The sequence below is a fragment of the Herpailurus yagouaroundi genome, unplaced genomic scaffold, assembly GCF_014898765.1.
Source record: "Herpailurus yagouaroundi ecotype Mexico unplaced genomic scaffold, PumYag 187, whole genome shotgun sequence".
NCBI lineage: Eukaryota > Metazoa > Chordata > Mammalia > Carnivora > Felidae > Herpailurus > Herpailurus yagouaroundi.
Genome location: NW_024412418.1, coordinates 16,811,269 through 16,836,724, shown reverse-complemented (window position 1 = coordinate 16,836,724; position 25,456 = coordinate 16,811,269). Strand labels below are relative to the sequence as shown.

The 25,456-nt window shown below is 47.2% G+C and overlaps 1 protein-coding gene and 1 long non-coding RNA gene across 4 annotated transcripts in view; both read right to left on the bottom strand.

Moving 5' to 3' along the window:
* Positions 1-25,373, bottom strand: part of SLC1A2 (solute carrier family 1 member 2) — a 141,253-nt gene extending 115,880 nt beyond the window's left edge. For 2 of the 3 annotated variants that reach the window (XM_040495446.1, XM_040495445.1), the window contains exon 1: positions 25,143-25,373. In XM_040495446.1, the coding sequence (XP_040351380.1) occupies positions 25,143-25,159 (17 nt within the window). In that variant the 5' untranslated portion in view covers positions 25,160-25,373. The remainder of the gene's footprint in view (positions 1-25,142) is intronic. The other variant, XM_040495444.1, reaches the window with a different exon arrangement.
* LOC121043546 (uncharacterized) lies at positions 7,623-11,554 on the bottom strand. Its single transcript, XR_005796895.1, has 2 exons — positions 10,150-11,554; positions 7,623-9,254 (listed from the first exon to the last, which is right to left on the bottom strand). It is a non-coding gene; the product is annotated as an uncharacterized LOC121043546 (long non-coding RNA).
* Positions 25,374-25,456: the final 83 nt, after the last annotated feature.

The window sequence follows — 25,456 nt, the reverse complement described above, 5'->3', positions numbered from 1 at the left end:
ATATAGATATAGATATAGATATAGATATAGATAGATAGGGATAGATAGATAAGTAGATAGATAGATAGAGATAGGTAAGTAGATGGATAGAGGTAGATAGAGATATATAGGGATAGATAGATAAGTAGATACATAGATATAGATATAGATATAGATATAGATATAGATATAGATGATATAGATACAGATAGGGGCAGATCAGTAGATAGATAGATAGATAGAGATAGATATAGACAGATAAGGATAGTAGATAAGTAGATATAGAGATATAGATAGGGATAGAGAAGATAGATATAGATGATATAGATATAGATGATATAGATATAGATATAGATATAGATATAGATATAGATATAGATATAGATATAGATATAGATATAGATAGGGATAGATAGGTAAGTAAATAGATAGTATAGGTAGACAGGGATAGATAGATAAGTAGATAGAGATAGATATGCTACTTGACTTGATATTAACGGCAATCCCGCAAGAGTTTTCTTACCACGTTTTACAAATGAGGCAGTGAGGGATTAAGTAACTGACCCAAGGCCCCCCAGCTGGGCAGCATGTAACAGAGCTGAGATTTGAACCTGTGCTAGTCCAACAACAAAGCCTGTGCTATCATTTCTACTCTCTGTGCATCTCTCCCTACCCAAACCATCGCCTTCCCAGCTGGACGTAGCGCTAAATTCCACCTCTGTCTCTGGGAAAACCAACTGGCCCACGTGACCACCAAGCAGTCCAGGAGGAAACGGGGACAGGTCTGGGGAACGAGGCCTCCTCTCCTCGGGGTATTTAAGGGCCGTAACTGCTCTTCTAGCTTTAGGAAACATCACCTGCCTTCTACCCATCATGCAAATAAATACTGTTAGATGCTGCTCATGGAGTGACCAAAACATAATCACGTTAAGCCTCTCTTCACTTTAATTAGAAATTTGCATTTGAGATGCCCTGATTTTTGTTTTTAATCTTAATACCTTAGGGCTTTGAACCTCAGATTTGATGGTCCCAGATTATCTAAACAGAGTCAACTCTGAAAAGCTTCCTAGGGCTATTGTTATGTGAAAAAGCAAGTAACAAAATAGGTTGCAGAGTGCTACCTTATTTTAGTAAATATATAAAAATCATTTATAATTCTTCTATTTTGTGTGTGTGAGCGTACGTGAGTTGAAGACTATTATCAAGGGGTGTATGGAATTCTTTCGGCTGATGTGTACTCTTAAATTTTTGTGACAATGAAAAGCTATTTCTTGCTAATTTGTTAAGTTTCCAGGTTGAATAAGCCATGCACATTTTCTGGGGGTTTTGGTTGTTGTTGTTGTTGTTGTTGTTGTTGTTGTTTCGGGCACTGCAGGATTCCACGTAGGGAGGCACAGAGAATGGGCAATCATGCAAGTATAGAGGAAATGGGGGATCTTTCAAGGCTGGGCGGGGAAACCCAGGGACGGCCTCCCTCCGTTTTTGAGGAAAAGTGGGGCTGCAGCGCCCCCCGGTGTCAGGGTGGTGGAAGTCACCAGCAGCGGGCCGAGGAAGCCTGCCTCCCTGCTGCTTTGGGCCATTCCATCCCGACTCTTCTGAATTCCCAGGAACAGAGTATTTGTCTTTTTGAGTCTGTTGTTCCACTTCTGCTTGCCAGACCAGGCACATCAGAGACTCTGGGCTCCTAAGTGCCACATCTGAGCTGCGAATAAAGGCCCCCAGGGCTCCCCAAGTCTTCTCCCAGTAGCAATGGGGGGGGTTTGGAAAGTCATCTGGAAGGGATACCCTGAGTCCTGCACAGTGTCCATCTAGACTCGGCATCCTCAGGATCTCCCTTTCTGGAAGATTCAACCACAGTGAAGTACACATGTGTACTTGGAGGGGGACCGTGCATAAATGCAGCATTGACACATTTTGAAGGTTTTATCTATCTCGGGGCTCCGTTTGAGGTGTTCCAGAGGGACCGAAGCACAACTGTGCTTGAATGCTCATATGTCATAAAACGGCTACCTTTTCTTGAGCACCTATTTGTTCCAGCACTGGTCAAATGACAGATGACCTTCATTATCACACTACAGGGTAGATGCTATTATTCCTACTTTATAGCAGGGACAGAGAAGGAACCTCTAGCTCTAAGGCTAGGTCACCCATCCAGTATGCAGCCGGTCCTAGGTCCAAGCGTCTTCAGCTCCTTGGTTCCAGGTGTCTCATGCTAAGGTTCTGGTCAGGGCACGAGGACGGCAGGGATCAGAAGACCAAGGTGCATTACCTCCAGGGCACCAGGCTGTCAGGCTCCACGTGGCGGCCAGACAGTGGCTGTATCTGACTCGACTGGGAGAAGGTCACCCTTGACACTTCGCAGAGGGCCAGTCCCCGCGAGCATCTGTTAAATCAGTGAATGGCACCACATTTTACTGTGACTTGAGCCAGGGGTCTGTGTGGTATTCCAGGAGGGCCTTGATTTCTGAAGCTGCCTTGTTGAAGACAGAGGCCAGTCTAGCCCCTGCCCTTGCCCCTACCCCCACTGCTACTACAGGGGCCCCTTCCCTGGTCACTGCAATGGCTACATGCATAGCCTACCCTTCCATCCTTGCTGCCGCCCTACTGTCCCGAGCAGAGATGGCAAAAATCACTCCAAAACTGGTATTCGTGGCTAAGCCTTTAACCAAATTAGGATTTGGTAATCAGAAAGAAGCATTCAGATAAAATCCAAATGATGTTTTACAAATTTGAGGAAAAAAAAAGTCACCAACCGCTTTTCCTCTGAGTTTTAAACATTCCCTTTAATAATTTGTGAAACCCCCACCACCAAAAAAAAAAAAAACCCCGAAAATCATTATATGAATAAAACACTCATCTTAAAATGGCATGTGGATATTTAAAAGACATCAACAAGGTTTGTTGTCTAAAATGTTCTTGTTTTAGCGGCACCTGGGTGGCTCAGTTGGTTCAGCGTCTGACTCATTGTTTCAGCTCAGGTCATGATCTTACAGTTTGCGGGTTCGAGCCCCATGTAGGGCTCTGTGCCTGACAGCACAGGGCCTGCTTGGGATTCTCTCTCCCCCTCTCTCTCTGCCCCTACCCTGCACATGCTCTCTAAGTGAATAAACAAACACAAACAAACTTTAAATGTTCTGGTTTTAAGAGAAGGGAGAGAATAGAGACTCCCTTCCATTAACTCGTGTTTCTACACATTTCCTTTTCATCCCCCAGGGCTTCATTCTCATGACAACAGCTAGAAGGGGCCCTTGAGACTCTTTCTAACCATGACCCAGCACTTTCCAGCCCACTCGGTGGAGCCCTTCCTGCCTCAGCAATCTGCAAGCTTACTACTCCCCTTCTGTCACCAGCTCCTGCCCCAGCCCCTGAGCAATTCCCAACCAAACCCTGGGATCTATGGGGCGCCTGGGTGGCGCAGTCGGTTAAGCGGCCGACTTCAGCCAGGTCACGATCTCGCGGTCCGTGAGTTCGAGCCCCGCGTCGGGCTCTGGGCTGATAGCTCAGAGCCTGGAGCCTGTTTCCGATTCTGTGTCTCCCTCTCTCTCTGCCCCTCCCCCGTTCATGCTCTGTCTCTCTCTGTCCCAAAAATAAATAAACATTGAAAAAAAAAATTTAAAAAAAAAAAAAAAAAAAAAACCCTGGGATCTGGCTCGTTGGGGGAGGCCAACTCCTCTGACTTGTCTAAGGGCCTCAGGATGTGATCCTTCCTGCCACACACACACACACACACACACACACCTGCTACAGCAGTGGTGACCCGGACCTGGTCTGCTCACAGCATTGCAGTGAAAGCCTGACGTCCACGCTGGTCCCCCGAACGTGCCCGGGGCCAGGTGTGGGGCATCAGAGACACAAGACCTGGGTCAAAGCCTCAGCCGGCTGCTCAGGCACCACGGACAGCGGCCTCACTCTGGCCCCCCCCATGACCTGCGTGCCCTTGGACGGTGCACGTGCAGATTTTGCGGCCCATACCTCCCGGAGCAAAAGGCCACTTTTCAAATATAGGAGAGTGCAAACAGCTAATTTAAGTGTGCTAATTAAAAATAAAATTCCTTCTCTTCCATCCACGGAGCATAAACTTTCTAGCCTGCAGAAAACGGCCGAGCGGCTCAGCTGAAGAAGCCAGAACAGGCAAGGCAGGCCGCGTGGCCTTCTCTTCTCCCGGGAGAGGCCGTAACACCCCTGCACCCTCTCTTCCCCTTCATTTGCTGGAAGGCCTCCGTGCCACCGGCCAGGAACAGGACAGAATTCTGGGAAAAATCCCAGCCCATAGATTCTGATCTAGTTAGCAGAACCGACCAGGGCCCAATGGCCTCGGGCTTGGACCGGCACAGTACAGAGTCCTGTTCCGAATGCACGGTTAGGCCGCCAGGCATGACATGGAAGATGAGCAAAGGTGATGCCCAGGTAGGCGAAGTCTCTGTGATCGATGGAGGACGGAGTGCAGAGCTTGTCACATCTTGAGCCAAATACCTCTCTCGTTGGTAGGTATGGAGGGTGCGCTGCCCACGAGGACCGTGCTGTCCCCGAGAACCCGGGGGCCTCGTGTGGAAGCACACGCTGTGGCCTACGGTTACTAAAAGGCCCCCAGAGACCCTGGAGACCCAGGAGGACGTGAGCTGTGGCACATGCTGCAGCTGTGCCTTCCACCGTGATTCACCATGACTTCTGGAACACTCCACGGTGAACACTTCTGAGCTGTCCTGAGGCGGGGAGGGCGACAGAGATCGAAGGACAACACCCAGTATACTGTGGGCAGGAGCGGGGTGGTTTTCCAGACGCGAGTGGCGGTTAGCCTGGAGGAGGACTGGAAGAGGAGCTCTTTCTCTGAGTTCAGACCTCAAGCCAGCACCAGGGATGAGTTCATCTCTTAGGAGGCCTCCTGTCAAATGTTTAGGATTCTTTTCCTCTTAAGCACTGAGAATAGTGATTTTTATGGTTATCTTTTTTTCACATCATCATTCCCTCTAGTTGTTCCCTTATCTTTGATAAAGTCTGTACGTCCACAACCCCCTTGTATGTGAGAGGTTCTGGGGAATTAAGGACAGAGAAACTAAGGGAAGTTCGGCTTTCCCCACCTCACCTCTGCACCAAGACCTCGGAGTGAGCAGCACAGTGTCAAGGGGCAACAGTCCCAGGGGCCCCAGAACAGCCAGCATATGGGGACCAGAGGTCCAAGGTACAGGGAAGAACACAGGTACAATAGGCAACACGCCTTCTAAAGCTCACATAGGGAGCAGGAAAAAGAATGAGATAATGATAGATTTCTCGTCCAGAAGCCAATGGCAGAGCAAGGCCTAAAACCCAGGTCTCTCAACCCTCTTTGACTGTGGGCTTCAACATAATGAGGGGCTGAGCCAAATGTTCTGGAATGTTCTGAGTCCATGATGACCACAAGTAGAAACACTTAATTATCCTTCACATGACATTAAAGCCCATCCGGCATTCATTTCCAGCGCAATTTCACATGCACTGACCACTGTCACTTTTGAAGGGGATGGAACAAAAAAACAAAAACAAAAACAAAAAACAAAACGCAGACATCTGGCCAAGGAAACAGGGCACAGACTTGGAGCGCTACCATACTGAGCAGTCCAAAGGACATTAAGCCTACGGTGACTACACATTGCATGAAGTAAAACCTGCTCAAAGATATCTGGGGTCCACAGTTTGTCAGGTAATAAAAAGCAATGCCACCTCCGGACTCTAAGAGGTGATGCGAGTTATCTAATCTTAAGAGAGCTAAATAAAGGCAAAGTCTTACCCTAAGCGGCAGGAGGCTTAGCCTCCGACTCAGCTCCACGGGGCTGGGAAACACGTGAGATGAGAACAGAGTGTGTCGCATTTTAGAGAGAGCCCCTTCAGAGCCTCGTGAACTGGAAGGAAGGACCCCACGCCAGGCCTGCAGAGCCTGCCCCTGCCCGGGTCACCATCCAGTTAGAGGAGAGACTTTGTGAGCATTTATTTGCAGCCTGCAAATTGCTCACAAAATAAAAATTTTCAACTACAATCCGTTCCTACCAGCCTGGAAAGAGCAATCCCATCCACATTGACCTTCAGCATGTCCTCAGTACTCCCCTCTCTTCCTCCCCTGCTCCTCGAATCTCTGTCCTCCCCACATAGTCCCCCTTCGTCCATAAGGAAGCCGAGAGTTGGCCTTTAACAGACACTGAGCCCCCTGTGGACTTCTAAGATGGGAAACCAGAGCAAGCACTTTTTTTTTTTTTAATTTTTTTTTTTCAACGTTTATTTATTTTTGGGACAGAGAGAGACAGAGCATGAACGGGGGAGGGGCAGAGAGAGAGGGAGACACAGAATCGGAAACAGGCCCCAGGCTCTGAGCCATCAGCCCAGAGCCCGACGCGGGGCTCGAACTCACGGACCGCGAGATCGTGACCTGGCTGAAGTCGGACGCTTAACCGACTGCGCCACCCAGGCGCCCCCAGAGCAAGCACTTTTAATTACTTGGACCCAACACCTTGACCTTGAGCTTGACGTACTCAGTGATGAAACCAAACTGGATGATTCTCCCTTTTTGATTGTTACACACGTGTCACCTCCATAAAGCTTGGGTACAAGATCCAGATGAGCACAACTGGAGGTCAGGGGGTGGCTGGGGTGAGGGGCAGAACTGGATCTCGAGACAAGAAGGTTAAGGATGTGGGAGGCAAACCTTGTGTGATGATGCCTGCACTCTAGAAGATGCCTTTTCCAGTTGTACACAGCTTGTCGGACCACCTATTTGTACTCAAAACAGAGTGGATACTTGGCTCCTTCAAGGTGCAGCAAAAAGACAAGGCAAAAAAGAAGAAGCCAGCCCCAGTAACATCGGGAGCCACTTTTTTTTTTTTTTTTTTTTTACAAAAAGCACTTGTTAGAGGAAAGCTAGCCCCTTAGGAACGCAGCGTGAACTCTGCACAGTAACAGATAAAGAAACCGTGAGAATGTTCCACAAAAGCCCTGATGTGGAATGTAACAGAGAAAACATACATATAAATAGCCAAGACAGGGGGCTTCTGGGTGGCTCAGTTGGTTAAGCGTCCTACTCTGGCTCAGGTCATGATCTCACGGTGGGTGAGTTCGAGCCCCACGTCAGGCTCTGTGCTGACGGCTGAGCCTGGATCCTGCTTCGGATTCTGTGTCTCCCTCTCTCTCTGCCCCTCGCCCGCTTAGATTCCGTCTCTCTCTTTCTCTCAAAAATAAATAAATATTAAAAAAAAAAAAAAAAGAGCCAAGACAGGAAAAAAAAATGTTTAACCAACTGCAAAGAAAAGACGTTTCTTAGTCTAAAGAAATGGTGTTTGCTCAGGAATGTTTCAGGTGTTTGCCAGGAATTAAAGTTAACCTCAGAGCCATTCTATATTACAACTACGATAATAGACACTGCAGTGAAGGCAACTCAAAAAGACAACTGCATTTGGTCGTTCAAATCTCCTGTCCCCACCAGACACTGCACAGTTGGGAAACAGGTGTGACCCAGCGATTCAACTTCTAGGAACCTACCCTAAGGAAATGATGAAATGGGTTTGCATAGGGGTATACACAAAGACGTTCATAATAATGAAAAATCGGAAACAACCTAAGTATCTGACCAGTGGAGACTGCTTCTAAAAGTTGTAATACATCCACAAAATGGAAACTACTGCGATTAAATAAGTGTATAGATTTACTTATTAACAGAGGTTCACAACCCATTGTCGAGTCAAAAATTCGTTTGTAAGACAATCTGTAGGTTATGCTTCCATTTTTAGTAAAAATGTATTGATAAGTAAATATGCATTTAGTCTGAAATGAAATACACCAATGGCAAAGATATTTATCGCTGGCTAGTGGGAGAATAGGTGTTATAGTTTGGGGTATTTTAACCTCGTCTGTGTCTAACCAGTATGGACGTCACGCATCACGAATACCTCAGTTACGGATAAACTCTCTACCTTTACAGAACAGTGCCTTCATATGGCTTACTGCTGCCACGGTATCATACAGGTGCATCCCTGAAAAGCCAGAGTCCCATGAAAATTTAGCAGAGATAACATTAAAAAAAAAAAGACCTCAAAACACAGAAGTCTTTCTAAAAGACTTGATTTCCCTTAAAAATAATCATATAGAAATCTTACGGCACTCAGCTGCATATGATTTTTTTATGTTTTACTTATTTATGTCTCGGCCCCAACCCTCGACCTCTGGGGAGAGAGAGGAGCTGGACAGAGTTAACAACCAATGGGTAGCGATTTAATCAGCTGTAATGTAGGGAAACCTCTACAGAAACCCCTAAATGATGCTTCGGGAGCTTCTGGGTTGGTGAGCACATCCAAGGGCTGGGAGGGTGGTGCACCCAGAGAGGGTACCACGTCCCTTCCCCAGTACCTTGCCCCGATGCACCTCTTCTGTCTTCTGCTGAGCGGTATCCTTTACAATAAACTGGGAAATGTAAGTAAAGTGTTCCCCTGAGTACTTCGAGTCGTCCCAGCACATTATCAAACCTGAGGCGGGGGTTGTGCAAACCCCCCGGATGTTCGGCCAATCAGGGAGAAGCGCAACACGGGCTTCCAACCGCACTGAGGTGGGCGCAGTTTGGTGGGACCCAACCCTTAGCTTATGGGAGTGACGCCAACTCCAGGTAGATGGTGTCAGAATGGAATGGCATCGTAGGGCACCCGGCTGGTGTCGGAGAGTTGGAGGCATGCTGGAAAAGTCACCATGCGTTTCGAGTCAGCAGTGTTGTGAGTTCAAGGGTTAAAAGCACACAGGAGAAAAGTCTTCAAACCTACGCTAGTGCAAATACACCGCTCAGAAGATCAAACACGGCCAGGACCCACTTCCTAATCTTATCACCAGGGGCCTCTGGGAGAACGAATTAGCAACCATACCTGCAGGTATGCGCTGAGTGTTAGCAATCCAATGTGCAAAGCCAGGAGAATGACGGATAGACTCCGCTAAGTTCAGCAGTACGGTAATGCCACTCCAAGGACAGTCACCACTACAGGGGGTCTGCCACGTCCCAGACACCAGCCAGACTGCTTCACACACATCCCGCCTCAATCTTTTCCCAACCCCGTCGAGTGGGTGGTATTGTGCCTATGTAATGGAGAAACAAACCGAGTCTCGGAGAAAGTTAATGAATTTCCCTGAAGTGACGCTGCTCACAAGTGGTGGAACGGGAAATTTTGCTTGGGTCTTTCGGAGTGTAAAACACACCCCTTAACCACTGGGCAACACTGGCTGCCGGAAGCCGTTTTATGCAAAGCGTCTCGTTACTGGAACATTCTGGTGCCCTGCAAGAGATCGGATAGCCCCAAGGTTATCGTCTTGGGCTTGCACACGTGTGGCTTCCCTGCAGGACCGGCCCCGCACTTTCCAAGGGTCTGGTGCAAACTGAAAACACAAGGTCTCTTGTTACTAAGAATTTCAAGATGGTGACCGCAGAGCCTTAAACCAAAGACGGGGCCCTTCTGAGCTCAGGCCCTGGGCTACCACCTGTCACATGCCCGTGAAGCTGGCGGCTTCTCTGTGTTTCTTTGTCCACACCCAATCTAAGATTCTCTTGAAGGAGGAATCAGAAATCATTACAGGAAAGAACCCGCCCAGTGAGTTTTTTACCGCTTTCATGTATGTACTCAACACATACGCTGGGACTCCATGACATGGAAACTCAAAGGTTAATTTAAAACGCCCTGTGACCAGTCACTAAAGTCACAGCTGGGTGGAACTGTGATTTTCCTGCTCCTTGACACCATGGGGACGCCTTCATCTCACTGGCCGGCCGCAGCAGCTTAGCTCAAAGGCGAAGAGGGAGGTCCTCTTTAGACAAACATATGGACAGAAGTCCCTGACTCCTCTCCGGCCTCCTCCGGAGGGAGTGTGCCCTGCACCAAACACACAGCATTTCCACACACATCTTGACTTTGTTGCCTGCTTCCGACTGGGCTGGGACACAAGCTAGACCTCTGGGGCGGCTGGTTAGTCCTTTTGAGAAGAGAGATGACTATGTTCATACTTCTATTCTTGCGTCCCTCATGTTGGGGCCTCTCCAACCCTTTCAAAATGTACCCTTCAATCTCTCCAGTGTCTTTTTCTCCCTCTTTAAGGGCTTCTCCTTTTCCCCATGGTTGCCCCTGTGTCACCTTAAAAAGTCAGTCAACAACCCAGACAAAACCAGTTTGGACATACCCGAGCTCTGGAACCAGCAAATGTTTTTCAATCGGCGCTGATGACTCTCACGGAGAAGCCAGGTGGTTGATGACGTGGACGAGGACCCAGGACCAGGATGGTAAATGGCGGCTGCTGTCAACTCACTCTCAACCTCAGCCCGTGGCGTCAGGGATAGCCCTGAGTGCCAGGGAGCTCTGGTCCCCTCAGTGACTTAACAACTCCAGGTCGCTTGAAATGTAAATAATCAAAGCAGTAGGGCTTCCCTTCTTGAAAACCAAGGCAACAGCTGGTGTTGGCCTGGGAAAGAGGCAACTGGCCCTCTGGCTCTTGCCTCAGAGCCGCGGAGGAAGATTACCGTTGCACTGCAGCGAGCCTACACGGGGCTCCACAGTGCCCCCTCCTGGAAAAACCGGATGGGTCCTTCTGATGGCTGAACAATGACGTGCAGATTGTGTGGGATCTGGAGTTTACTTTCCCAGAAACCCACTGAGCGTCTTCAGAGGGAGAGAGAAAGCAAATAAAGTAAAACCATGAGCCGTGTATGCTTGGTTCTCCCAATGAACAGTGACTTCCATGCCTGAGGAAGCCACTTTCAACTCAAATACAGCAGTTTGAAGGCCCTGGCTCCAAATCCAGCAGGAATCCAGCATTTGCCACAAGGACGATGAGGGTGGTTTCAGCTACCGGGTGAAGGCTCAGGAAGACAGTTGCACAAACTGGCCCTTCACTCAACCTCAGAATTCTCACTGATAAGAAAAGAAGATTCTGGGCAGAGTTGTTATCCTCTTATCCCACCAGGGCACAACACATACCCCTCAGCATGTCCCGCCACCAGACAACTCCAGAGAAGAATTTCACTTTAGAAAACAGAGACACAACAAACGTTTTTATTTAGATGGCCAGAAAACACACGTACCAACTATAGGATTTTTTTATTTCTTCACTCATGGCTCTTTTTTCCAACCACAATAGGAAGCCAGAGTGGAGAACTCTATTGGGAATGATTAAATACACTCAGAAGCTCTTGAAAAGTTAAAAAGCCTCAGCTTAACAATAATGGTGTCAGCTTCTGGATTTCTCTTTTTCTAAATCAGTTTTATGAGCGGTTGAACCCTTGAGCCTTGGATTTTATTCACTGATGCAATTTAAACATCATCTTGGACTTAAGAAATCCTTCTCTGTGTATCTAAATATCAAACTCATGGTAACTTCTTATTTTCCTTTCACAAGGAACAAGGAAAGGAACAGAAAGACATCATGGAACAGGACGCAGGTGGTCTTGGGAAAGAGGGAGGGAAGGCTCAAAAGTCTCATCTGATTAAATTTCAGTGCATTCTAAAATAACAGCCGTAGGGGCACCTGGATGGCTCAGTCAGTTAAGCGTCTGACTTCACTTCAGGTCACTCACGGTTCGTGAGTTCGAGCCCCCATCAGGCTCTGTGCTGACAGTTCAGAGCCTGGAACCTGCTTCGGGTTCTGTGTCTCCCTCCCTCTGCCCCTCCCCCACTCGTGCTCTGTCTCTCTCTCTCCTTCAAAAATAAATAAACATTAAAAAAAATTTTTTAACTAACAGCCGCTATAGGGATTTGTCATCTTTCCCAGACAATAGCACAGGAACATGACCAACTGTGACAAATACACTGGTGGCTTCACAAGATGAGCTGCTGCCCAGCTAGTTATTCTTGTAACCTGCCTGGATGCTATCAACCCTTAGCAGTCAAAAGTCGGGTTATTGACTGCTGGGCAGGGTAGTGCAACTGACCACCAGAACCTTAAGAAAGGACCTGTCCCAAGAAGCAAAAGGACATGTTTTCTCCACTATGGCCCTGAAGCCCCTTAAAGCCATCCCCCTCTGCCTTCTGTAAGCTAGACAACTCAATTACACTAAACGCATTGTGATGATGATAATAAGCTGGGGCACAAAGAAATTAATATAGCCCTGATCCCCAGAGAGACACCAGGACGGGAGCAGACAGACAAGAAAACACTCAGCGCACCCCATTATCACGAATTGGCGGAAGAGCGGTCCGAACAAAGTGTAATGGGAACAAACTCCCTGGAAGACAGTTCAAACGTCACTTCTTCTGAGAGGCCTCCCCTGCCTCCCGAGGCTGGACCTGGAGGATGAGCATTCAATCACCAGGTGCTTATTGAGTGCGTGGTGCCAGGGTCTAGGGGGTGCAATGAGGGACCAGCCACCAGAGCACTTACGTTCCGGTGCGGGGGGTAGATACGGACAAAAAGGTAAATAAATAAAATATTGAAAACCTGTAACCGATGCCATGGAGGAAGCAAACGCAGAGGATGAAGTGGGGCCACGACAGGGGGACCCAGTTTTTGGAGTGATGAGGGCAGACCCCTCTGGGAACTGGCGTACGAACCAAGAACGGAAGGCTCTAGGATAAGAGGGTGCCGGCCAACTGAAGCATGGCGGTGGGTGGAGGGCCGGAGGTGGTCCGGACGGAGGGAATGCGCTTTAAGGCGGTGGGCAAGACCACGGGGTATTTGAGGAACTGAAAGTTAGGAGGTTATGGAGCTTCTAGTGGGGCCATGATGGTAGTCTGAGCTGATGTGAGGGCCCTGGCAATGGAGAGAAAAGGCCAGACTTGAGGTACATTTTGGAGATGGAACTGAGAAAGCTTGTAGGGTGGGGCTGTTGGGAGAGAGGGGAAAAAACAGGGCTAATACCTATACTGCTCGCTTCAAATGGCCAAATGGATGGTAGTGCCATTAACTGAGATGGGAGAAAGTGGGTGGGCCAAGGGAGAGGTCTACAGGAAGAAATATCAAGAGTTCTATTGTTCCCACGGTAATTTGGAGATGTCTGTGCATCGCACAAAGGGCGATGTCAATTTGATGACAGGATATGCGAATCTGGAGCTTGGAGGAAAGGTCCGAGCTAGAAATATACATTTTAGAGGGTGTCTGGTGGCTCAGTGGGTTAGGTGTCTGACTTTGGCTCAGGTCACGATCTCATGGTTCGTGAGTTTGAGCCCCACAGCTGGCTCTCTGCTGTCAGCGCAAAGCCCACTTCAGATCCTCTGTCCCCTATCTCTCTGCCGCTCTCTTCCAAAAATAAATAAACTATATATATACACACATTTTAAAGTTTTCAATGTATATGTGGTGTGAAAGTACCCAAGAAGTTATCCAAAGAGAATGCAGAGCTGAGGAAATGGAGATCAAGAATGAATCCAAGGAAATTTCACCAGCTACCCGAGAGTACAAATGAACAGTTGGAGGGAAAGAGAAAAATCCCAGCTAGGGAGACTTAGAAAGGATTCCAGAAGTTAAATCTTAAAAAATAATGCCAATGACTACTAAAATCCATCCAACTCTAGCTGGCTGCCCCATCTGCCTGTCACTCCATGGATCACCAGGGTGGAAGGCACAGAGCTCGAAGTCTAAGCAGGTGACCTTTTCCTCTCTCTCCATCCTGAGGTGTCTTTCCCTATACTGTGGGCTGTGGGATCAGTCAAACAGGAATACTCTGGCCAAGCACTCACAGAGAGCGACCTTCCCCTCCCATGTAGGAACCTCCAGAGCAAGCAATGAACTACCCTCTGGCTCTAATTCTTTTTTTTTTTTTAATTTTTGTTAACTTTTATTTATCTTTGAGACAGAGAGAGACTGAGCATGAATGGGGGAGGGTCAGAGAGAGAGGGAGACACAGAATCGGAAACAGGCTCCAGGCTCTGAGCGGTCAGCACAGAGCCCAACGCGGGGCTCGAACTCACGAACCGCGAGATCGTGACCTGAGCCGAAGTCAGATGCCCAACTGACTGAGCCACCCAGGCGCCCCCTCTAATTCTTTTCTTCATCAGCTTCTACAGAGGGCACCCAAGACATCACCATCACTAATCAAACTTCTCTCTTAGCATATGAACATGCTCACATTGCACCCATCCTAAAAAAGCCAAGATGTAATCTCCTCAGAATCTAATTTCCTATTCCCATCCTCCCCTTGATTGCCACTCTTGAAAAAAAAAATTACATGCCTTTTCCCTCCATCCATTCTCAACCCATGCCAACATGGCAACAGGAGCCACCACGTTGCTGACTCTGGCACAGGTCAGTGATGGCCTTGAAACTAATTAACTCAATGACACTTTTTAGTACTTAACGTTATTTTACCTCTCTACAGCACGTAGCAATGTCTCCCATTCCAAGACACCTGCTCTCTCCTGACTCCCCTCCCTATTTCTTAGCATCCTGTGAATTGCCCCCCACCCCTGCCCATCTATAGACATTAGAGCATCCCAGGATTCTTCCCCCGGCACCACCCCCTCATTTTTCTTTCTAGCTTCATGACCTGTCTGAGTGAGCTCATTTATTTCTGTGATCATAAATGCCACTAAATCGAGGCCCCCAGACTCTCCTGTATCTGACTGCTCTGTGAGCATTCCCCACCTGATGTCCACCAAAAAGTTCTAAACCACTCTGATGAACCCAATTGATTACCTTCTCCTTCAAACTTGCCATCTCTCTCCTGAATTCCTTTTCTGCACTCTCTTCCACCTCTATTTGCTTAAGCCAGAAACCCAAGAGACTCCCTTCTGCTCACCCACTATAGATGCTTGGTCACTGAGTCCTTCTAACCATCCTAGGAACCTGGTAATGCAAATGCATCCCTGGACCTTCATTTGGGCCGTTATCCCCCACGTGAATCACTGCTGTCACCTGAACCATAACTGGTCTCAGTGTCCCTGCCTCATCCTCTCCTCCAATTCATATTCCACCTATATGGACATACGATAGACTATTATCAGATAAATATAACACATGTACATACATTTACAAGTGTCACGTGAAAATCAAGTTGTACAACCGTCTGTATAGGATGGTAAAATTTGCATCTTAACAATAGGATGTTTACATGGGCACAGAAAAATGTCTCAGGGCACCTGGGAGGCCACTAAGTGTCTGACCTTGGCTCAGGTCATCATCTCACGGTTCATGGGTTCGAGCCCTGTGTTGGACTCTGTGCTGACAGCTTAGACCTGGAGGCTGCTTTGGATTCTGTGTCTCCCTCTCTCTCTGCCCCAGCCCCACTCGTTCATTCTCTCTCTCTGTCTCTCTCTCTCAAAAATAAACATTAAAAAAAAAAAAAGAAAAGAAAAGAAAACTATCTCGAAGGTCAGACCAAAAAATGAGTAATTCTAGAGAACAGGGTTGAGGTAGGAGGCATTCTCTTACTTCTTCATTTTATGCCATTCTGTAATATTTAAAATTTGGGGGTTTTTGGTTTCTGTTTTTTAATAATGCCACTTTGTGCTGTTGCCGCTGTTACCGTTTATGGGGCTAAGAGTCACTGATCCAGAGGACAAAAAGTTAAAAATTTTTGTTAAAAATAATTCCTCTGACACAAATTATTCATGTAATTTCTGAACATCCCTTTATTTAGCTGGTAAATTCTTTGTATAAAATGGATTTTCTCAATGTTGACTGAATACGGTGTTGTATTTACCCAAATACTGGAAACATGTACAGTATCTGTTTGCCACAGTAAATAATGTAAACAAGTAAAAAGAAAGAAAGGCAATTTTCAATGTTGGCTTGCTTTATCATCTATTGCCCTGCAATTGAGCCATTTGGATTAAGTTGTCGTGCTAATATAAAAACACAAACATTGATAATCAATGTCCTAGTCTCAGAAAGCAGAGTCAGCTGATGTGAGAGAAGAAGGGGAAATGTCCATAGATGTGCAACCTCCAAGGCCTTAGATTATGTACAAAAGTTCTCTTTCATCTCTGAACATATCTTAATATTTGCCAAGGGAACGGAGCTGAGACAAATCAACCTAAAAGCACCTTTGGCTGCAGACTGACAGAATGCATGAGTTCCTGAATCAATAGAACAAAGCAGTGGATATTCCAGAAGGGGGTTGTCCAGCTCACTGGCCACCTTTTCCCAAGGTAAGGACTCCACGGGCAACACACTAGTGGGAGTGTAGAAAAAGCTGCTGTCGACCCTGGGATTACCAACGATAGCTATACTCTGGTTCCCTGTATATTTATCTGTTGCTCTTTCTGGCCCCTTCCACTAACTAGAGGTGATAACCCTTTCCTAGGCAATTTCAGATAACCATCCTCCCGTTGCACCAGATACTTCTGGAAGGTCTGGACTGAAGAGAAGGTCTTTGGTCGTCCGTCTTTGGCGAGCGTGTGGGTCACGGCTAAAACTAAGTAAAAGGATGCCTGCTAACTCTGCCCATCGGGCCCATTCGACTACATCTTCTCCCTGCCCTTTCCCCCAACCACCTACTCTTTTAAGATATCGTATTTTATTACAGACAATGGCTTTGTGGAGGCCTGGACATTCAGATGGAAGGCAACTGTACCCATTATTTGATTCTCTCTCGAATGTTCGAATTTGGAGTCAATAATGGATGCTGTGGTGTGCCACCGAGACTCCCATGCTCCCACCTTCAGAACCCTTAAGATTTCTTCCCCTACCTGCTGGCAGTGTCGATACTGACACCAGCTATAGCGCCCTCTAGAGCCTTGCCCTGTACTCACCCAGGGCCATGCCCACTGCCCAGCAGCGGCTGGTTGACGCAGGGGTAGAAAGGCCACACCTCTTTCTTCAATTCAGGAGCATTCAGAAGAAATGAGCTTCCTGTGGGATGGGCTGAGCCCTTTGATGTGACTGTTTCAATTTCTCCCTCTGCCCACACCTTGCTTCCTTCCCTCTTCCACGGGGATTTATGCTGACAGCTCCCCTCAATAAACTTTATGAACACAAGTCTCCACTTCGGAGTGCCCTCCCAGGACGGACCAACCAGCAACAATGCCTCAAACCCAATGTATCAATGTCCTGAAAGAATGCAAATTTGAATATTCTCAGACTAATAGATAAACTTCTACAAATGATCAGTTCTTCATCTGAAATGTCAGCAATTAATCATGATCAAAAAATCGATGATCCCTTCAGAGCTTCTATTCTATGATGATTTTATTAATGTCTGCTGATTGATGACGCTGAATCCCAGAGAAACACCAGGGAGACAGATTCGGTCTATAATGCCATTACTCCCTACTCTATTCTTATACATTCGTACAAAATTTATTTTTTCTAGACCATATGTTGCATCTAAATATAAAACACAATAGCTGAAGGTCCCGAGTGCCTGAAATGAGTGTTGTCAGCTGACATCCATCCATTTGATCTCTAGCCGAATTTATCTGCTTGTGTTTTGTTCATGTTGACTTCTATCCACTTTCCTAACAAAGCTGGTTATCAGATCCCAGCCATCCTTTTAAGTAAAGACTGAGATAAAAACAAAAATACAATTTGGTCTGCAGCAGTTGGCTTTGTCTGATACCTAATAGAAAAAGAATGCTTTTCTTGTTTTATCTGTCTTCTTTTACTTTATCTCCCTTTGTACATTGCAACTGCTTCTTCTATTTGAGATTCTTTGGCTTAATGTCTACAGGCCGGGGTCTGGCCATTGTTCTCAGTTGCCTAAACTTAGTCCCACTTTTTTTTTAAATGGAGGCATTTTCCTTAATGTCGCATCTCCATTCAAAGATAAGTTAACTTCTCTGTAATCATCGCCATCCTTCTTGTGCATTGTCTCTTAAATGCTTTATCATCTCCTTTTGCAAGGACACGCGGCTATCCTGTTCCCTTTGACCAAAAAGATTGGAGACACTCACTAGAGCTGAAACAAACAAAGAGAAGGTCTGTGAAATTTTAAGGAAATGTGAATTAACTGCAAAATGTGGATACTCTGAAACAGAGTTGAATGAGATGGGGAAAAAAGGCACCCGATAACAGCATAAAACCAAAATTTTTCAAAGCTTCAATTTCTCTCTCCGTAAAATGAGCCTAACATTCCATAGTAATTTTCCAAGGATTTAATGAAATCGTGTATGTATAGTCACCCAGACTTGGAATAAGTTGAAATGAATAGTCCTATTTATATTTGTTTACGGTGATATCTATGAACACTGTTGATTTATGATGATTGTCTCACAAATACTAAATGATATACTTGGTGGAGATATATTTCTTTAATCAAAAAAGAATGGAATGCTGTGGGAATTGGGAGTCCCTAAGCACCAGGGGCTTCCAAAGGGAATCAAAAGACCAGTCTGGACAAAGTGCTGACATTTACTGCCACCTATGGAGTGATCAGCAAACTGTGCTTAAATACACAGCAACATGACCTCGGAAAAAATTTGCCCTCAATTTAAAAGGCATCTCTACAAAGCATAAGAGACTCTTAAAAACTGAGAACGAAATGAGGGTTGATGGGGGGTGGGAGGGAGGGGAGGGTGGGTGATGGGTATTGAGGAGGGCACCTTTTGGGATGAGCACTGGGTGTTGTATGGAAACCAATGTGACAATAAATTTCATCTGTTGAAAAAAATAATAAAAAAATTAAAAAATAATAGAAAGAAAAGGGCATCTCTAGTCATCACTGTTCGCGTATGTCGCAAAAAACAAAACAAACAAACAAAAAAAAAACAAACAAAAAACCACCCAACAACAACATCAGCCCTGCTCCTAAAAGGGTAGGGCTCATAGCTCTTTCAGGAAAGTGGCTAAGTGAAGTCACAACCCTGAATGGCTACACTTGAAATCACACAGGAAAGGATAAATCCCAGAGCTGTAAAATGCTCAGCTACATTTGCCACTAAGAAGTGCACGCCCAAGGCTCAGCATTCTAAGGGATGGGACCCGTGTGGTCGTGCCCTGGGCCGTTGCAGAGCACCGCATCTGGATAAGACTGTGTTACTGGTGTCCCGACAATGAATAATTACAAAAGAATTCATCATTAAGAATAACCCAGAGCAACGTGAAAGGAAATAACAAGAAGGTAGTGGTGAAAGGGCTAACAAGAAAAAGTCGCTGGAATTACCTTTCATGTCATAGAAATGGGGTTTTGAAGAATTCTCCCAATCCACAACCACTAGAGTGGCACTCCATGAGAGGACAGAACCCAAGCTCTCATTCTCTCCAAGAGGGCCTTAGAGAGGTGAGGGGTCAAGAGGTAACATGAGTGAGTCGTCTCGGAAAAGACTGTGCCCAAGCACATGCCCTATCTCGAGGGACAGCCACTTGGCCCCCCTGACCCCAGCCCTTTGGGACTAAGCCGTGTAGTCTGGTGGTTAGGGCGAGGGTGCAGAGCCAGGCTGCCTGGGTTTACAGCCTGGCTTTGCCACTCACTAACTGTGAAACCTTGGGCAAGTTGCTGAATCTTTCTACGCCTCCATTTCCATACCTGTCAAATGGGGATAATAATAGTCCTTGTGCATCACATTGTTGGCAGGATTAAATAAATTAATACATATAAAGTGCTTAAACCAATGCAGAGCTATCATCGCTCAATAAGTGGTACCAAGACAAAAGGACAGATCCTTTGCCATCAGATTTCCCAATGTTTGAGAGTAAGCCAGAATCGCAATTCCTTTTTTAGGTGAAATATGTCTAAGTAGGAGCAAATAACTGTAATAGTTTCAAAATCCTGTGTAAGCCAAAACATACATGCCTGTGGGCCATGTACGGTCCACAGGCATCCAGTGCCTCACGTCTAGTGATGTGGGAAGAGCCATGTTTGGGAGGCAGACAGGTCTCAGACTGACTTCTAACTCTGCCACCAGCTCCGTGATCCTGAAAGCACAGTGCCTGGGAGCCGGGGGTGGCAGGGGCATACGAGAGAAAGTCCCGTGCCAGATTACGAAGAGCGAGTGACAGATGGCATTCCTGACCAAATGTAACAGGAGAAAGTACTCTCGGTGATTTAAATGAAGCCTCTAATATAAGGGAGGGGGCGGAGGGGAGCCCATCTCCCTCCTTGTCCCCAGGGACTTCATTCAAGGTCTTTAACATGTACCATCACGTATCCTAGAGGGAGCCAGGATTGACACAGACCAAGTCCTGCCACCAAAATGGAGTCCATTCCCTTCATTCCATTTTTAAAGGACAACCCTTGCTCCATGAGTCCGCAATCCAAAGTAGCTACCAAGACTGCCCACGTCACCAGAGGGCGGTGCAGCAGACAGCCGTCCTATCTGCTCACCTACGTGGAAAATTAAATACATACATCAATGAAAGACACGTAAATAAATATCACACCGTTAAAGAAAACAACAACCACCATTTTGGGAGGGGGGGGGAAGCAAAGCACTTAGAAACTGAGTTATTCTTTTCTAAAGTTTAAGGATCTTCCCTTGTCTCCGGCCCATTGTCTTTCCTGCCATCGTCTAGAAGCCAACCAGACAGATTTATAACAAGATGCTAGTCCTTTTCTACTCTACTGACAAATATGTGGCCGATCTGCCTCCAATCAATGATGGGCACGTGGGGACAGAGCAATGAGGTATTTTTAAACACCCCTTTAATGAATTCATCCAAGGACCAAGCACTTGAGGCGCAGAGGGGTGAGGGGTGAGGGGCGGGCAGAGGGAGGAGAGGGCAAGCACAGGCTCTGGTAAATAAAGAGATTTGTCATAATCTGGATTCTAAAACCCTTGCTATGAAGCATCCTGCGTGCCCCCAACAAGCTGTCAAGAGCATGAAGAGAAGCTCGCAAGCAAAGTGATATATGGCATTTGTCAGATGTTTTCAGACGTCAAGGACAAGTTCTTACATGCAAGGAAAACTAAAATTTTACCTTGAGAGTGACGTTCCTGCCTACTGTTGCTAGAAGATTTTAAATTATTGGCGTCTCATTCGATTAAAATAATCATATCAGGCAATTGAAATGAAGAGTAGATTCAGTTCCTTAGGACAAGCCAGTCCCATGGGGGAGAAAAATCAGCATGGAAAGCAATTTAGTTTGCCTTCACGTGGGGGAAAACCGGACATCTGGGCATTGGTGACACAGTCCTAGAGGAGGGTGGGGAGGGGGGATTTTCATTGAAATCAACCTGTGTTGAGCTTCGAACAGTGGAAAAGCTTTGCAATCCTGCATCTTTAGGATTTATGGCACAATGACCCAGAAATTTCACACTTGGCTTGTTAAATATCGCTTGTTCCTGCAACCGAAGCTCTCTCTCTTAAGGACTTTTCCTTGTCCGACAATTTCCTTAAATTTGAAGTGAAAAGAGACAGTGCCGAATCGTGTTGCGTAAGAGAGCAAAAGGGGCTATTGATACCGATGGACAGACCTGTCTTTTGGTTTTTAACATCCTGGCTCTTTTACTTCATTTGGGGGAAATCCAGCTTCATTCGGATTTAGAAATCGTTTCTTGTTAGAACTGAGCTTCCAATCACTCACAAGAGGCCGTCTTAGTGAACACGAAATGGCTTTTTCGTAATTCCACTAGTATCTATTTTACCCAAGGAGGCTGTTTTTATATTCTTCAAAATGAAAAATGACAGTGGCAGCAAAGCCCAAGGCATGCAATACGCAACCCCCTCTGGCCTCCAAACCCCGTGCGCGCCACTTGCCTTCCGATAAGTCCACTCGTGGGTTCTTCCTCCGACTGACCTCAAACTCAGTCCCGAGGGGAGGAGGGAGAAGGCAATCGTTATGTTTTGCTTTTGTTTGCTTGAAATAATAAATCCAGAGGTCTCCCTTGCCAGGGTTTTCCTGCTGTCAGCAGTTCTGTTTCGTTTGCTTTCTCATTCAAACTGAAACCCAAGGCCTTGTGGTTGGCTTTTGCCCTGACCCCTTGGCTCCTGGGAACTGATCAGAAGACAGATCGCTGTGGGTTCCTGACAGACATGGAGACTTAGCGGTCTTTCACCCCCCAAACATCTGTCTAAAACGTCCACCTCTACAGCAGCGAGGCACTCCAATACAACTCAGACCATAATTGACTAGCCTGTCTGCCACCAACTACTTATAATCTCTTTCCAATTTGGGTCAAAGACCTAAAACCGTAATTCTAGCCATGTCCGGGGAGCCAGAGAAAAAGAGTGCTCAACTATCAAATTAGATGTCGCTTTGCAAGAAAATACCTCTCCGGGCCTGGGAACTACCAAAGAGTCCACTGTTGACTTCTATGGCAACTGGATACTAATAATCCCCATTCCAAACAATTAGAAGCCTCAAATAACCAAAGCGTCTTGGGTATGTTTTGCAAAGGCAAAGACCAAGTGCAGAGGCTGATAATAAGAATATGCCAAAAGGCAAATCTGCAGGGTGTGTACGCCAAAGGATTGAGAGAAAGCGGGTGATCTTCTGAGCTAGACATGCCTAGTATACTCTCTGATGACAACTGACATTTCCAGATGATAACCCCAAAATTTTGCCAAGTCCTGGAATCTTCCTGGAAAGATGACTTTACATTCTACGCCATCTTCTTCTTAAATTCCATTTTCATTGGACCACCTACTTCACAGACATTGGAAGAAGCAAATGTGATGATGTATACAAATGAGCTTTGCAAGTGGCGTACTAAATAAACATTAGATGTCACTATTGCTTCTAGCTGGTAATCGGCATAAGTAGTTGACGGTAACTGTATCACCAAATGAATGGTACCCAGAATGGTCGGTTCACCATACTCTCCCATTTCCCAAACATTCTTTTTTTTTTTTTAATTTTTTTTCAACGTTTTTATTTTTATTTTTGGGACAGAGAGAGACAGAGCATGAATGGGGGAGGGGCAGAGAGAGAGGGAGACACAGAATCGGAAACAGGCTCCAGGCTCTGAGCCATCAGCCCAGAGCCCGACGCGGGGCTCGAACTCACGGACCGCGAGATCGTGACCTGGCTGAAGTCGGACGCTCAACCGACTGCGCCACCCAGGCGCCCCTCAAACATTCGGGATCAAATAGAGTTGAACTGAAAATACATGCATGGAAAACATATAATTGTGTTGCTAGTCTTGCTTCCTTCTCGGCAATGTGTTTCAAAGAAACAGCTTCAACATGGGTAGAAAGCAAAAGCTAATGAAGGCAACCGGTCTGAGAATTCCCCATGAACTTGAACTTGTGTGTTTATAAGGCACATTAATCAAAGATATCAGAAGACGCAGGAGAATCCCACCAAACCGTACGAACAATTTACCAATCAATGTCGTTGATTGGAGGCAGCATTCTAAAAGCCAGCTCTCAAACTATTTTTGTTTGTATCTCCGAGGAGTGCCTAGCATGTGGGGTCTACCCAGGAGATGTTCCGGGAAGGAAAGGTAGAAGAAAGGAAGAGACAAAGACAGACCAGGGCTTCTGAAAATGTTACCCGCTCATCAGTTATTGTTCTTAAGGGATAACGGCTCATAGATCTTTCTCTATGTTTCCCAGCCTTTCCTTTTTTTCAATTCATCTTCTCAGTACAAGTTTTTTTGTTTTTGGTTTTTTTTTTGCCATTTTTTTCTTAACATGCACAGTGTACAAACAAGGCATTAAAAACACTGAAAATCACTTCCACTCTGTATTTAATGTCAAATCATTTGACAACTCTCATTTAGGACAAAGGTGAGACAAACACCTTTGGGGGTCTTTGTTGTTGCTTTAACCTTTGCCTTCACTATCTGGCTATCAAAATGAGGGGTGAGTTGGGTGCAGAATTTGAAAGACTACCATCATCCACCTCTTTCATAGACGTTTTGCAACCTAGCTTTTAAAAGCAGGGCTAAGTCTAGAAGGACCCTTTCTAATTTGAAAGACCGATTTAACAGGGAAAGGCTTTGAGATTGAGCCATCTGGGCTCTTAATATTTAATTCCAGAGCTCTGTTTTAGCACAATGTGATACCCTCCTTGCACACGTGTGTACATCTTTCTTGGCGAAATAATAATCAAAATAGTCCACACTGCCGAAATGTTAGGATGAAAAGAGAGAAGAAATCTCACGCTAGCACAAGGTGCCAGACTCCTTCGGAAAGAGTCCTGGGGACAGAAAAGGGATGAGCTCCTTCCCTGAACACAGAGAGACGGTTGTAGAACTATCTTCCTTTTGTTGGAGGTAGGAATCTGAAGATCTAACTTGGGAACCAGTTTTTTACTCCTAGAGACTCCTTCCCCCCAAAGAAGCCTGTGGGGTTTGGAAAATTTACTAGACAGAAATTATGGACAGTGCCAGCACCAAGGATTTTCCACCCGTGCCCCGAGGAGGTGCTGACAGTGGCTTTCTACACAACTTGGATTTGGTGATTTCTGGCAAGTGGCTAGGGCAATTTTGTGTATTAACCAAAGAGCTGAGCTCCCCAACCAGAACCACGTTCTACCAAGCCAGAAAAGTTTCCTGGGAGATCCTGATTCCAGGGACGTTGCTGTGGACCCTTCCTTTGAGGTGTGCGTATTCAAGAGATCCTCTTGCCTCTTGCAGCCCCTGTCCCCTCTTGCTAAAGATAGCTGTCATCTATCACTGGGAACATCCGCCCCTCCAACTGCTGCCTCAGAAGGCTGGAGCGGACTGCACTGCCCCGGGGCGGAATGGGGAGGCCAGCGTTTTTACCCAGTGGAATCTGGGGACTCCTGTCCTTGCCCAAAACTACTTCTTTCCCCGCCTCTTCCCGGGAAGTACCCAAATCTCTTCCACTCTTCCTTTGAGCTGGCCAGGGAGATTCCACCATCCAAGGACAGAGTGCGATCTCCACAGGCCCGGCATCTACCCCGGGACTCTGCAGCAAATCTGACATTCAAGGCCGCGCGCGCCGGTCCTCGCCCCGCCCCGGTCCTGGTCCCGGCTCATTCATTCCGGGCCGGTCCCCACGCTCCAGCCCGCGCCGCGCTCCAAGCGCCGCTTCCCCGGGCAATGCCTGCCGCTCACATCGTGCCCAATCCCGTATTGCTTCTAAATCTCACAAGTAACGTCAAGAGGGTTTTTCTTCCCCTCCACCCCGTCGGACTCTTCTTCACACCTCCACCGGTGCCCTTTCGATGAAAAGAAACGCAGCGTCTGCCTCCCGCATCTCCAAAGGGTTAAGCAGCTAGCTTCGCCAAAGAAAAATCAATCCCCTGCCCACCATCCCACCCCCAGCCGAGCCACCGCTCCGCCACCGTCTCCGAGGCCCGGCGCCGACGTCTCCGCGTCCCCATCCGGGATGAGGGGCCACCCTCCCCCCCGCCCCGCCCGCCCGCTCCCCGCGGGTCCGCAGAAAAGCCCCCTCACCCTTCGGTGGATGCCATGGTCCGGGGAACGCCCCCTCCTCTTCGGCACGGTCCGGCGGCGGCGGCGGGCGCGGCGTGAGCGCCGGAGAGTGGCGGAGCGCGCTATTTAAGGGGGAGCCTCTCCCCGCCTCCCACCCCCCTCCCGGGTAAGCCCTTTAGCGCCTCAGCCCGCGCGGGAGGCTCCGGCGGGCGCTAAGCCCCGGCTGGGCTCTCCTCCGCGCGCGTCCCGCCTCGCCGGCGCTCGGCGGGGCGCTCGGGGGGCGCGGGGCGCCGCCGCCGGACCGTGCCGAAGAGGAGGGGGCGTTCCCCGGACCA